The sequence below is a fragment of the Lampris incognitus genome, chromosome 2 (assembly GCF_029633865.1).
Source record: "Lampris incognitus isolate fLamInc1 chromosome 2, fLamInc1.hap2, whole genome shotgun sequence".
Lineage (NCBI taxonomy): Eukaryota > Metazoa > Chordata > Actinopteri > Lampriformes > Lampridae > Lampris > Lampris incognitus.
The window spans coordinates 83920533-83933725 of record NC_079212.1 but is presented as its reverse complement, the minus strand read 5'-3'; the positions used below and the strand labels follow the sequence as shown (position 1 = coordinate 83933725).

The window sequence follows — 13193 nt, the reverse complement described above, 5'->3', positions numbered from 1 at the left end:
CCACACAGGTTCTTCTTGCTACAGAGAAGAAGATGTTGCAGCTGTTATTGAACTCTCGTGGTCGTGGTTAGTCCCGCCTATTTCGGCTTTTCATTGGCTGCCCAAGTTAAACTCTGCCATTGGACTCGTAGATAACTAGTGGGAAAACAAATCCAGACAAAACGTAGCATTGATGACCTAAGGAATTGAATCGAGTGCAACTGGACTTGGTATATAACCGTGAAGACGTTTCGCCTCTCAGACCAAGCTAGTCTCAGACTAGCTTGGTCTAGTCAGAAAGGCAGGAACTGAGGAAGCCTCTTGGATGAGAGGCGAAACGTCTTCACGGATATATACCAAGTCCAGTTGCACTCGATTCAATTCCTTTGGATAACCATGACCTGGATGAATGAGAACATTCACAGACAGCATTTATGACCTTTCTCGTAGCGCCGTAGCAGAGGGTCAAATCTGCAGCTATCACGGGTAAACCAGAACAGTTGGCACCACCGCACTGCATTTCAGGTCTGCTTTGTTGCAATCTAACAAGGTCACGGTCCCTGCAGATTTTCAAAAACTTGAAGTGGGCTCACAGTTAGGACAGAATCAGAGTATATCCCTTATTTAGACAAGACAGTTCCAACAAATAAAGGAGAAATCCTACTTTGCATCAATGGTTGGCAAAGCTTTTCTATAATTTGAAGGGCTCAGAGATCAACTTTTAATCACCCCAACTGGGATGCTGAACGATGTGGGCCAAAACGAAACCACCCTGATCAGCTCAATGAGTCATCATCAGGGATCCTGTCATGAATGAGGATCAGCGATTTGTCTGGAAAAACATGTACTGGCAAGGACAACAGCAAGGGTGCACTGCCACAGAGAGCTGAAAAACAACACATGAAGCAGGCTACTTCCCTTTATCTTGTCTACAGACATGTCAACCGCCACGACACAATGAAGAGTCCGTAACTACGACCATGCAACAACATGATTACCTTCACTAGGAACATCAGACAGTTGTAGCAGTTCTCCAAGAAGTCGACACAGAACTCGCGGAGAAAAAGACGCACATTCAGGGCTGAGCGGCGCTTGCCCTCACAGTCTGCGGCCTTTTGATTCCTCTTGTGAACACGTCTCACAGCTTTTCCCTGGTCGTGGGTATAATTTTTGAACTAAAAAGAAAAAACAGTCAGAGTTTCCATTAAAATGACTACATGTGAAAGAGCACTTGTGACACATTTGTACCATAAGTGGGCTTAAGGGCCTCTGCAGAGCCACTGACTCACATTATGAAGGCCTCTGTGATAGATGACGTCTTTGTCTCCAATGGACTTGAGACCCTGAATAACATAGGACCCTCTGAAGCGAGAGTGTCTGGAAAAGTAAATGAGGTCATCAATTGTGTGCGCGCGCACACACACACACACACACACACATACACACCCACACAAAAACCTTAATCAGCATTTGATTAAGGTCAAGCCGTTGTGTCATTGGCTCTTTAAAAATAATAATTGACGGACGCCCGGGTGGCGTAGCGGTCTATTCCGCTGCCAATCAACAAGGGATCGCCTATTCGAATCCCGGTTGTTACCTACAGCTTAGTCGGGTGTCTCTACAGACACAATTGGCTGTGTCTGCAAGTGAGAAGCCGGATGTGGGTATGTGTTCTGGTCACTGCACTGGCTCCTCCTCTGGTCGGTCAGGGCGCCTGTTTGGGGGGGAGGGGCTGAGGGGAATAGTGGGATCCTCCCACGTGTTACGTCCCCCTGGTGAAACTCCTCACTGTCAGGTGAAAAGAAGTGGCTGGTGACTCCACATGTATCGGAGGAGGCATGTGGTAGTCTGCAGCCCTCCCCGGATCAGCAAAGGGGCTGGAGCAGAGACCGGGATGGCTCAGAAGAGTGGAGTGATTTGCCAAGTACAATTGGGGAGAAAAAAGGGGGACCCGCGGGGGGCGGGACCCCCCCCCCCCAAAAAAAAATCATGACCCGCTAGAATTGATGCATGGGTCCAAGGATATTTTTTCAGTTGGTGTTACGATCAACACTGGGATGGAATGTGGGCGTAATGACACGCTGCTGTTAGATGTGGTCAGAAGGACTATCTGACATGGTTAACTCCTCCTGTTAGATGCAGAGGACCCATGACTGAAAAAACACCATGACAGAGAGCACTTGTTTGTTCACCTGTGGGACTGATAATTCAGCTGTTAGCTGAGAGTTAATTTATTCTGGGCCATTTTAAAAGCTTTAACTAAAAAATAAAGTATTAATCATATCTCTAAAAAAAGAGGAAGCAAATTCAAGACATGTGTAGAAGTTTGATTGTCAAATTTAACAGGAGCATTAGTGTCCAGAAGAGGAATGAAAGTCAGTAGCAGCAAGACGGAATACATATGTGTGAATGAGAGGGAGGACAGTGGAGTGGTCAGGATGAAAGGAGTAGAGGTGACGAAGGTGGATGAGTTTAAATACCTGGGGTCAACTGTCTAAAGTAGTGGGGACTGCAGAAGAGAGGTGAAGAAGAGAGTGCAGGGAGGGTGGAGTGGGTGGAGAAGAGTGTCAGGAGTGATGTGTGACAGAAGGGTACCAGCAAGAGTTAAAGGGAAGGTTTACAAGATGGTAGTGAGACCAGCTATGTTGTATGGTTTGGAGACAGTGGCACTGATGAAAAGACAGGAGGTGGAGCTGGGGGTGGCAGAGATGAAGATGATAAGATTTTCATTGGGAGTGACGAAGAAGGACAGGATTAGGAATGATTATATTAGAGGGACACCTCAGGTTGGACGGTTTGGAGACAAAGCAAGAGAGGCAAGCTTGAGATGGTTTGGACATGTGTGGAGGAGAGATGCTGGGTTTACTGGGAGAAGGATGCTGAATATGGAGCTGCCAGGGAAGAGGAGAAGAGGAAGGCCAAAGAGGAGGTTTATGGATGTGGTGAGGGAGGACATGCAGGTGGCTGGTATGACAGAGGAAGATGCAGAGGACAGGAAGAGATGGAAACGGATGATCCGCTGTGGCGCCCCCTAATGGGAGCAGCCGAAAGTAGTAGTAGTAGTAGTAGTGTCCAGAAGATAATAACAATGATATAAAAAAGATGAAAAAAACCCAAAACCTGTTGTTAACTGAAGATTGCTTAACATTAGGACCTATTGTGTTATATTTTTTTCAATAAATGATTTGCCTCCTTTGCACTTCTTTTTTTCGTGACCCCTTAACATTTGACAATGACTGCCTTAAAAAAAAAAAAAAATCTAGTACAAGGCCAGTTAGGTCCCCTCTAAATTAATTCTGGTATCAAATACCGCTTGAGACTGTTTTTCTTCAGTCAGGAGTATATAACTCTATCAGTCCTCTCTCCATAACAGAGCCATTTATACCATTCTCTCTCCCTCCACAACGTACTGTAACCCTCCTGGACATGTCAAAGCTAACATGGCTCTTTTTCACTGAGCAAAATAAAAGCCAGAATAAATCTAACCAGTAAGTAAAAAACAGTGTGCTATGACATAAAACAACCACTGTGTCATGTAAATGAGTGAATGTGTGTGTAAACGAATGAACGAATGAAACGAGTGCTCTGTGTTTATGATGTCAGAATCACAGCCTTGTGGTCTGTATCCTTCATTACTGCATGTTTTTAGATAAATAATCTGACTGTGCTGTTTACTTCAAGTACTGGCTTCGAACACTCACACTGCACTAGACATGATTTTGGAAAGTATCTTCTCAAATATCTCACACACGAGACTCAGGAAATTACCCACCAGCATCACTCCTCTCACATTACACCGGCCCCGTGCTGTGATTGTGCAGCCACACTTCATCTTCTATAAAGTATGAAGATTTATGTTTTATGAGTTGCTGGGAAATGAGCTAGCTTATGAGTATTAACAAGCTTAACCCCCCCCCCCCCCCCAAAAAAAACGTAATACATTCTGACATTCTGAAAACTTTTTGGGCATGAATCACATTCCCGGGGCTTCTCAGGGTTTCCATGACACCAAGGAGCTGTACTCCTTTGGAAAAACTAAGTCTGCAGTTGTTTGTTTCAACAAAAGCTTTTCAGAAATAAAAAGAACATACAGATGGGTCTTTCCCCCTTCTTTTCCTCTTGACTGTGTCTGCGATGCCACTCTATCATACCACTTGGATTTACCTGGTTCCTCTCTCCAGCGTTCGAGTACGTTTCTCCGCCCGCTCTTTCTGCCTAAGCACCTCCAGCTCCAGAGAATCCCTCTGCTTTTCCTCGTCCGAGCGAGCCTGTCCAGCACTCACCAATTCCTCAGGAGTCTGTGTGAAAATGAGAGCAAAGACGATGTCTACCAAGGCAGAAAAATAATATGAATAATTAAAATTACCCACTTAACAGCACAACTCCACAAGGCATGTCGCCCTTACCTGGTCTCTGAACATGAGGGAGATGATTTCCAACACGTGCATGCTCCACTGCTGCTCACGCTGAGCAGATGCCAGAAACTTGACCAGGTCATCGAAACCACTCATGTGAATAGCCCACAGGAGTTTATCATGAACACTGGCATCATCGTCCACTTTCTACAGCCAGCAGAGGGACAGGGATTGGGGAGGAAGGAAGTAACAGAAGTGAAAAGGGTTAAAATACTGAGTCTTTCTTTCTTTAAAAAAAATACATAAAAAAAAAATCAATTAGGACAGATCTGTACTGAATTGAGACCTTCTCTTCGTAAGGGTCCGCAGGGACATGGAGCACATTCCTGACCAGCAGCAGAATCCTCTCTATCAGCAGGTTGTCCTCCTCTTGCCTCGACTCCCAGTCCTGCACAGGGGAAAGAAAGAGGAAAAAAGAAAAAGACACATTGTTAGGGGAAACTGAACAAGGAGAGCAAGATGGTAAAGACAGGATAAGCAAAATTATTTGACAGCATTAATATGACTAATAGGTGAACTGAATGCAACTTTATTTACCACTCACCAGTTGTAGAAGGTTGTACAACGTCTCACTAAAAACCCCAAATACGCTCTCACTGGCAAATGCCTACAGGGAAAGATGCAACAGAGGAAACAGATCCCTGTAACCATAGCAAATGCTCACCAACTGATCACACACTCCCCAAAAAATAAAATAAAAATCATAAAAACGTCCTGATAAGAACAGTAGTTGTAATTACAAAATATCCAGAATACCAATGGTTGATATATGTTGATGATGACAGTTACATAAACCAGGGCATTGCAATTATAAAAACATCACTATACCTCTTTATAGGCCTGCAAATGTGACATCACTTGTAAGAAGTGATGTCTAAAAACTGGGTCTTCAGGGATTTTGCCAAAGCAAAGTATAGCAGGTTGGGTAAGGTTGACCATGAGCCTGTGAAAGACCAGGGAGGGGAGCAGACAAAAGGCGTAGGGTTATATCTGCTCTAGAACATGGTATAGCTCATCAACTGTACAGCTCTGAGGAAATAAATTACTTGTAAGAGAGAGAACAACTTAAAGAATTTACCTGATGCAGGCATCAAACAGCTGTTTGTCTTGCCCATGCTGGATTATAATTGGAATAAGATCATTTTGTAGTATCTGGCCTGCTCCCAACTGCTGGCGGATGTCACGTGTATCATCCTCATGCCGTAAATATCTAATCAAGTCTTTCACACTCTCTGCAACACAGAGGCAGTAAATAATGGATCACAAGTGGGTGCAAACTTGCGGAAATGTCTTTTTGTCCTTAAGTAATCTTTTCTAGCATTTCCTGTTGTATCTTTAATATTGCAGCATAATCCATTCTTCATCATAAAACAGAGTTCAAAGTGTTACAAATCTGCAGGTGCAATCAGGTGACACTTACCTAAACAATCAGATTCTTTGTGGTAGGTTTCTCCCTCCAGGTACCCTAGGGCACTGCATGTTGCTAAGAGTTCACAATTCATCATGAATAAGTCCATATATTGCTGACCAACCTCAGGATGATGATGTCCCCTACTCTGATAAAAAAGGCAATGTCAAGAAAGAGAAGATTTGCCAAAAATACTGATTTACAGTAATCAATAACACCCCTTAAGAAGAACGACCTGGATGTCAACACGTTCAGAGCCTGTGAGAAAGACGAATGTCCTGCCTCAGTTTGAATGTTTAAATCGCTGGGAGTTACTGCATACAGTATGGCACCCAGCTCCACATTTCATGTTTTAAGGTTTACGCCTATGCCATCAAATACTCGAGAATGAACCACTCTACCAAAGCCAGGAAGCAGTGCAGCCACAGAAAATGACAAAATGTCAACTCTGGAACATCCTTGACAAAATGACAAAATGTCAACGCTGGAACATCCTTGACAAAATGGCAAAATGTCAACTCTGGAACATCCTTGACAAAATGACAAAATGTCAACTCTGGAACATCCTTGACAAAATGACAAAATGCCAACTCTGGAACATCCTTGACAAAATGACAAAATGTCAACTCTGCCACCAAACAACCATCTCGTCTTTCGGTGGCTAATGTCGTCAACGAACGACTCAGCTGCGGCGGTGCTGGCGCTGCTCCGCACCGCAGCCCCCAAGATGTGAGGCAGGCGGGCGGGGTGTACGACCCTGTCACGGACTCCCCGAGACTCTGCACCGGACGTTGTCGTCCTTTAGCCGGCTTCGATATACGTCTGATCTGATTACACGATGTTTCCGGCGCGGTCCTGTAAATGACATGCTAAGGAGTATTTTTTTGCAGCGGTCTGACGAAAACACTTCATAAAGCCGACAAAGTTAAGAGTGGTAAAATAATGCTCATGCCAAGGTGAGAACAACCGGAACCGGTTCGTTCACTTTCTCGACTCGAACGAGACACTTGTGTGTGTGTGTGTATGTGTGTGTTATGTTGCCCGCTAGGTTAGCAGGCTAGCTAGCGTTAGCTGCGTTACTAACCTCAAGCCCGCAGCATGGCTCCTCCACAGCGCCACATAAACTAGCTAGCTGTGCGTAGCTGCTAACTTAGCGTATCCGCAGTTACGCCAGCCAAATCCTTGGCGACCGCTGGACAGGTTGAGTAAAAATTAACCAAAAAGTCAGTTAGCCAGACGTGTAACTTCCCAGTTCCAGCAGCAAGTGTGGCTGTCGTGCTCAGCACCGCGGCGTAAGGACGGTGCTGCTGGTGTTCAGCATTTTCAGCAACACTCTCTCTCCTCGCAATCCGAAGTCTCGCGCCAACAGGCGTTGCGTAATCAAGATAGGTTCAGTTCAGCCGCAGTCGTCCGACCAATAGACTGTGCATAACTGTAGTCCACTGACTTCCGGTTTCTTCTGCAGCGGTCATACCAGTTTCCTGTTGGCGTGTGCTATTGACCCTTTGCACGTGACGTCACGTCCCACTCGCGGGGAATATGAACGCCATGACGGACGGCAGGAAGTGATAGACCGGGAAATTCAAAAGCGAACAACAAAAACAAACAAAATATTGCGACGGATGAGTAGCTATTATAGTCTAAATTTAAGTGATGGCTACCAATAGTCAGAGTAATGTTGTGGAGTTGTCCTGTGAAGTGAGTCACCTTGTAGGACGGCACAAAGAGCGATATGTGGAGAAGCTAGCGATAGCAGGGTTAGCTAGCGATAGCAGGGTTAGCTACTGACCCGTACCTTCTTCCTACCGATGTGTTCACGGATCTAGCAAAATCGTCCAGTCTGCCCGAGTTCAACCCACACGATCTGTACCACTATGTTACCAACGGAGTGTCCCCACACACAGGTGCTGACCTAAAGGCGTATTCAAGTGATTCAAGTGTACTGGTTAGCATGAAGCAAAATACAATTAAATAATAAATATACAATTTGTATATTTTTAGCTGTTTTTGTTAAATTACAATCATTTTCTCATGTCCACTCTGACCATTTCTCACATTCATGTAAGGTAACACTTAAAAGATATCACATAAATCTCACTCCGTTGGTAACATAGTGGTACAGATCGTGTGGACTGAACTCGGGCAGACTGGACGACTTTGCTAGATCCGTGAACACATCGGTAGGAAGAAGGTACGGGTCGCTAGCTAACCCTGCTATCGCTAGCTTCTCCACATATCGCTCTTTGTGCCGTCCTACAAGGTGACTCACTTCACAGGACAACTCCACAACATTAGTCTGACTATTGGTAGCCATCACTTAAATGTAAACTATAATAGCTACTCATCCGTCGCAATATTTTGTTTGTTTTTGTTGTTCGCTTTTGAATTTCCCGGTCAATCACTTCCTGCCGTCCGTCATGACGCAGTCTCCCTCGTCACGTGATAATTGTGACGCGTCTGCAAAGGGTGAATTGACAATGGCATATTTTTCACGATGCCTGCGAGATTAACCATGGATAAACGTCAACCACAGGCACAGAATTGTCGACCAACTTTCCACCCGTTCGCAGGCAGGTGCAGCTGAAAGTTTGTCGACAGTTCTGTGCGTGTGGTTGACGTTTATCCACGGTAAATCGTGCAGGCATCGTGAAAAATATGCCATTGTCAACAGCACACGCGCCAACAAACAGGAAAGTGGTATGACCGCTATAGTAGAAACTGGAAGTCGGTGGACTTCAGTTATGCGCAGAGCCGATACTCACCGGACATTAACTTTTTAAATTGAACAATAGATACAGTCGGCATTTATGGAAACGCCTACAAAACGTCACATCTGTTTATGACGTGGGGGAAAACAAATCGAGTTAAGGCGGGTAGACCTTTTTGAGGTGTTTTTCTTCAGCGGATTATACTTTGCGTACTTACAAATAAACAGACTTGTTTTCAACAACGATGGTGAATTTATTTTCTTTCTTCACAAGGCATTTGCATTCACTTTTATACAGGGCTCACATTAGATGTGACCACCGCGACTTCCGGTTATGGCGAGGGACTAGGAGGTCGCACATCTCAAGCTCTGCAGCTACCGTGTAAATTAATCCTACAATACTAATCCGAATCTTGTCTAAAGTCACGCAATGCGTGTATAAGAGTACCCAGAACTAAAATGTCAGAGGAAACCCCGAAAGAAAAGGCAAAGAGAGAAAAAGAGGAGAAAAGGAAATCGCGACACGAGGAAGAGGCTGAGAAGGTTAGCGACGCCATGCAGGTTGAAAATATGGCTAACGAAGAAGACGACCACGAGGAAGAAGACGACGAAATGTTAGACACAGATAAGAATAACAACCTAGATATCATGAAAGCCATACAGTCTTTGAAAAGTGGACTTTACAAGAAAATTGATGGAGTGCAAGCGACAATTGCGGATGTAAAGAAACAAATACAGGAATACATGGGTCGCATAGAACAGGCCGAACAACGGCTTTCTGACGTGGAGGACGACGTTAAGAAGCTAACACCCCGAGTTAGCACGCTGGAAAGCACCGTCAAAAGCCTGACTGACAAGGTGGAGGACGACGTTAAGAAGCTAACACCCCGAGTTAGCACGCTGGAAAACACCGTCACAAGCCTGACTGACAAGGTGGAGGACGACGTTAAGAAGCTAACACCCCGAGTTAGCACGCTGGAAAGCACCGTCAAAAGCCTTACTGACAAAGTGGAGGACTTGGAATGCAGGAGTCGGCGAAATAACGTAAGGTTGGTGGCCTACCGGAGAAAGAAGAGGGCCAGGATGCACCTGCATTTTTGGAGAAGTGGTTGCCGGAGGCTCTGAACATGGATCCGCGGGAGGGCTTGGTAGTGGCGCGGGCTCATAGAGTCGGCGCTCCGGTAGACTCTCACACGGGTCGTCCAAGGACATTGATCATGAGGTTCATGAACTTTAAGGATAGGGAGCGAGTACTAAAGGCAGCCAAAACCAAGGGACACGTCCTTTACAAGAACACGCCGGTCCGTTTTCACATCGACCTCTCTGCTGGGGTGCACAAGATGCAGCGCGACTACGATCAGGTCCGGAAGAAGCTGAGAGACCGGGGGATCCACAAGCACAGAATCATCTTTCCAGCCCGGCTCCTGGTAACACACGACGAGAGACCCCACACCTTTCAAACCCCAGCAGAAGTGGAGAGGTTTATTCAATCCCTCGGATAAGGACTGACGCAGTAGGCTATTAAGCCCACTTTATTTTATTTTATTTCCATTTACACGAAAGATGTAGCTACGTGTTCGGGCTGTCGCCATTTTGTTTTTGTTTAGGCTTTATTTTTCTACCTGGAAAGGACGGAGTCTGGTTTATAGCTAGACTATTCAGCTTTTGTGGAATGCACTTAACCCTGAATGAGAGACAATGTCCAAGCACCAGCCGAAATGACATGGGCACATCCAAGTAGGCCTAGGCCTAAGGGACAGAGAGAGTCATCATCGGTTTATGCGCCTGTCGGAGGAAGGAAGGCGCAATGCATCGCGGACTCTTGTGACCAGGCTACAGACTTTTCCCTCTCCTCGTCTTCCAGTCTGGATGCACGGGTTCCAGGTTTGTGTATGTGTTCGGGTGGTTAATGTTATATATGCCTACATGTTGTAAGCGTTGCACAGTTCATTACTGATGTTATGTGTGATTAGTATTTAGAAAAAGTAAGACAGCGAGCTGGAGCGAGAAGAAAAGAAAAGGTAGAGAAACTCGTTTTAGCGGTAGTTAAACGTGGGATGGGAGGGGATGTCCAGAGTTCGTGGACTTGAGGTTCGTATGGGGTTGAGGGTGGGTTTTTGTGGTTTCATTTTATTATTTATTCTTTCATCAGTGGGTGTGGTTTGTCAAAGTACTTCTTCACTACGGTTCCTAATATAACATACCGGAATCAATGTCAGAGAGTTGCAAGGTAAAATTTACTTGGTGGAATTGTAGGGGTTTGATCAAACTCACAAAGGTGAAGCAGGTAATGAGCAGGATAAAATCCTTGAAATCAAAAATCGTTTTTTTACAAGAAACACACATGGTGGATGAGGACGTTCCCAAAATAGCAAGACGATGGCAGGGTCAAGTGTTGTCTGCTCCTTACACCACTCATGCTAGAGGGGTTATGATACTAATTCATAAATCGGTTCCATTACGGGTACAGCATGTAGTTAAGGACCCTGCAGGGAGGTATATTATAGTCCAGGGTAGGTTATTATCTGAAACCTTAACTTTGATAAATGTTTACGGCCCCAATGAAGATGACTCTAAATTCTATAATAGTCTGTTTTTGACTTCTTCAAATCATCCTGGGAAATACATAATAGCTGGTGACTTTAACTGTACGTTAGATCCTTCAAAAGACAGGTCAACTGGTTTAGATGATACCCACAGTAAGTCCAGAAAGACGATGCACCATTTTATGAAGGAATTGAATCTGTTTGATGTTTGGAGGCATGGTAAACCGAACGCAGTAGAATATTCCTGCTATTCCGGTACTCATAGAACTCACTCACGCATAGACTACTTTTTGGTTTCAGCGCTACTTGTCTCCAAAATAGATGAATGTCATTACAGTAGTATAGTTCTGTCTGACCATGCTGCAGTATCCTTGACCTATGAAGATAATAACTTAGTGTGCGACCCCCCGAGATGGCGTTTTCAACCCGGGTGGCTTGCGGATCCTACATTCATAGATTTATTAGATAAGCAGATTGACCTGTATTTTGAATGTAACAAGTCCCAGACGTCTGCTAGCACAAGGTGGGAGGCTTTCAAAGCCTTTATCGGGGGCCAAATAATTTCCTTCACTAGTTCCAAGAAAAAGGCTACACGACTTGAAATGAAGACATTAGATGAGGAAATTAAAAAACTGGAAACAGAAATATATAATAATAGAAATATACCTACAGATGTTCATACAAGACTGCTACTGCTTAGAGCACAGTACAATGAACTGGCAGCTAATAAAGCAGCTGCTGATTTAATGAGACTCAAACAGTCCTACTATGATCAGGGGGAAAAGCCCAGAAAACTTCTAGCATGGCGCATTAAACAACAACAAACAGAAAGGTCTATTAATTGTATTGAAGTCCCAAGTGGTAGAACTATAGTGGACCCGACAGAGATTAATGAAGCCTTTAGAGACTTCTACGGGAAATTATACAGCTCTGAGTGCTCTCCTAATCTGGACACGCAAACACAATTCCTAGACAATCTTAATATTCCTAAAATTTCGGAAGAGGAAAGTAGAGTATTAGATCAAGATGTAACTGCATTGGAAATTGCATAAGCAATTGGGTGTATGCAGGCTGGAAAATCAGTGGGTCCAGATGGCATCCCTATAGACATTTATAAAAAATTTCAAACCAAATTAATACCACCCCTCTTGGAGATGTTTCAGGAATCCTTTGAGAATGGTCTTCTCCCTACATCTATGAGGGGCGCCGTAATCACTTTACTCCCAAAACCGGGGAAACCAAATACAAAATGTGAAAATATGCGTCCAATTAGTCTCCTAAATTCTGATACAAAAATACTCTGTAAAATTCTTGCAAGAAGATTGGAGGATCTTCTACCTAGAGTAGTGGGAGAAGACCAGAACGGATTCATTCAAGGGAGACAGGGTTTTCATAACGTTAGACGAGTGCTCAATATTTTATACAGTCAGAGGGAGGCGCCTGACACGGCCTTACTTTCACTTGATGCAGAGAAGGCCTTCGACCGTGTTGAATGGCCTTATCTGTTTGAGGTGTTAACACGATTTGGCCTTGGGGATACATTTATCAAATGGGTAAGATTGCTTTGTACAGGGCTTACTGCAGAAGTTTTGACGAATAGTAAGGTTTCTAAACCTTTTAACATTTGTAGAAGTTGCCCTCAAGGGAGCCCTTTATCGCCTTTACTTTTTATCCTAGCGATAGAACCATTTGCTATAGCGGTGAGGACACACAGCGATATTTATGGAATTCGAGAGGGACATCTGGAGCACAGGGTAGCACTCTTCGCCGATGATGTGATATTAATGCTTAAAAATCTGCATAAGTCTATCCCAGCGCTCCTAAGCCTTATTGAATCATTTGGGAAAATATCTGGTTATAAAGTTAATTACTCCAAATCATCTATAATGTTACTGAATGAAACAGAGAGGAAGAATGGTCTTGTTTATGCTTCTACCTTCAACCCAACAGACACATTTACATATCTGGGAATAAAAATTGTCCCTGAGGTGAATAAGATTGCTCAGTCAAATTATGAGCCCATCCTGGATGCTAGTATTGCTTCGATAGAGCGTTGGACATCCTTACCTATTTCAATGATCGGCAGGATTAATATCCTAAAGATGAATATACTTCCCAAATTTCTTTATTTGTTCCAG

At 44.3% G+C, this 13193-nt stretch overlaps 1 protein-coding gene across 4 annotated transcripts in view; it reads right to left on the bottom strand.

Moving 5' to 3' along the window:
- The window catches only part of timeless (timeless circadian clock), a 44629-nt gene extending 37301 nt beyond the window's left edge, over positions 1 to 7328 (bottom strand). For 2 of the 4 annotated variants that reach the window (XM_056273564.1, XM_056273567.1), the window contains exons 1-10: positions 6887 to 7328; positions 5815 to 5945; positions 5473 to 5626; positions 5223 to 5337; positions 4939 to 5001; positions 4681 to 4782; positions 4386 to 4541; positions 4144 to 4277; positions 1269 to 1356; positions 978 to 1154 (exon numbers count right to left, since the gene is read on the bottom strand). In XM_056273564.1, coding sequence (XP_056129539.1) covers positions 978 to 1154; positions 1269 to 1356; positions 4144 to 4277; positions 4386 to 4541; positions 4681 to 4782; positions 4939 to 5001; positions 5223 to 5337; positions 5473 to 5626; positions 5815 to 5911 — 1086 coding nt within the window. In that variant the 5' untranslated portion in view covers positions 5912 to 5945; positions 6887 to 7328. Of the gene's footprint in view, positions 1 to 977; positions 1155 to 1268; positions 1357 to 4143; positions 4278 to 4385; positions 4542 to 4680; positions 4783 to 4938; positions 5002 to 5222; positions 5338 to 5472; positions 5627 to 5814; positions 6068 to 6886 lie in introns of those variants that run through there. The other 2 variants (XM_056273566.1, XM_056273565.1) reach the window with 2 other exon arrangements.
- Between the last annotated feature and the right edge of the window lie 5865 nt (positions 7329 to 13193).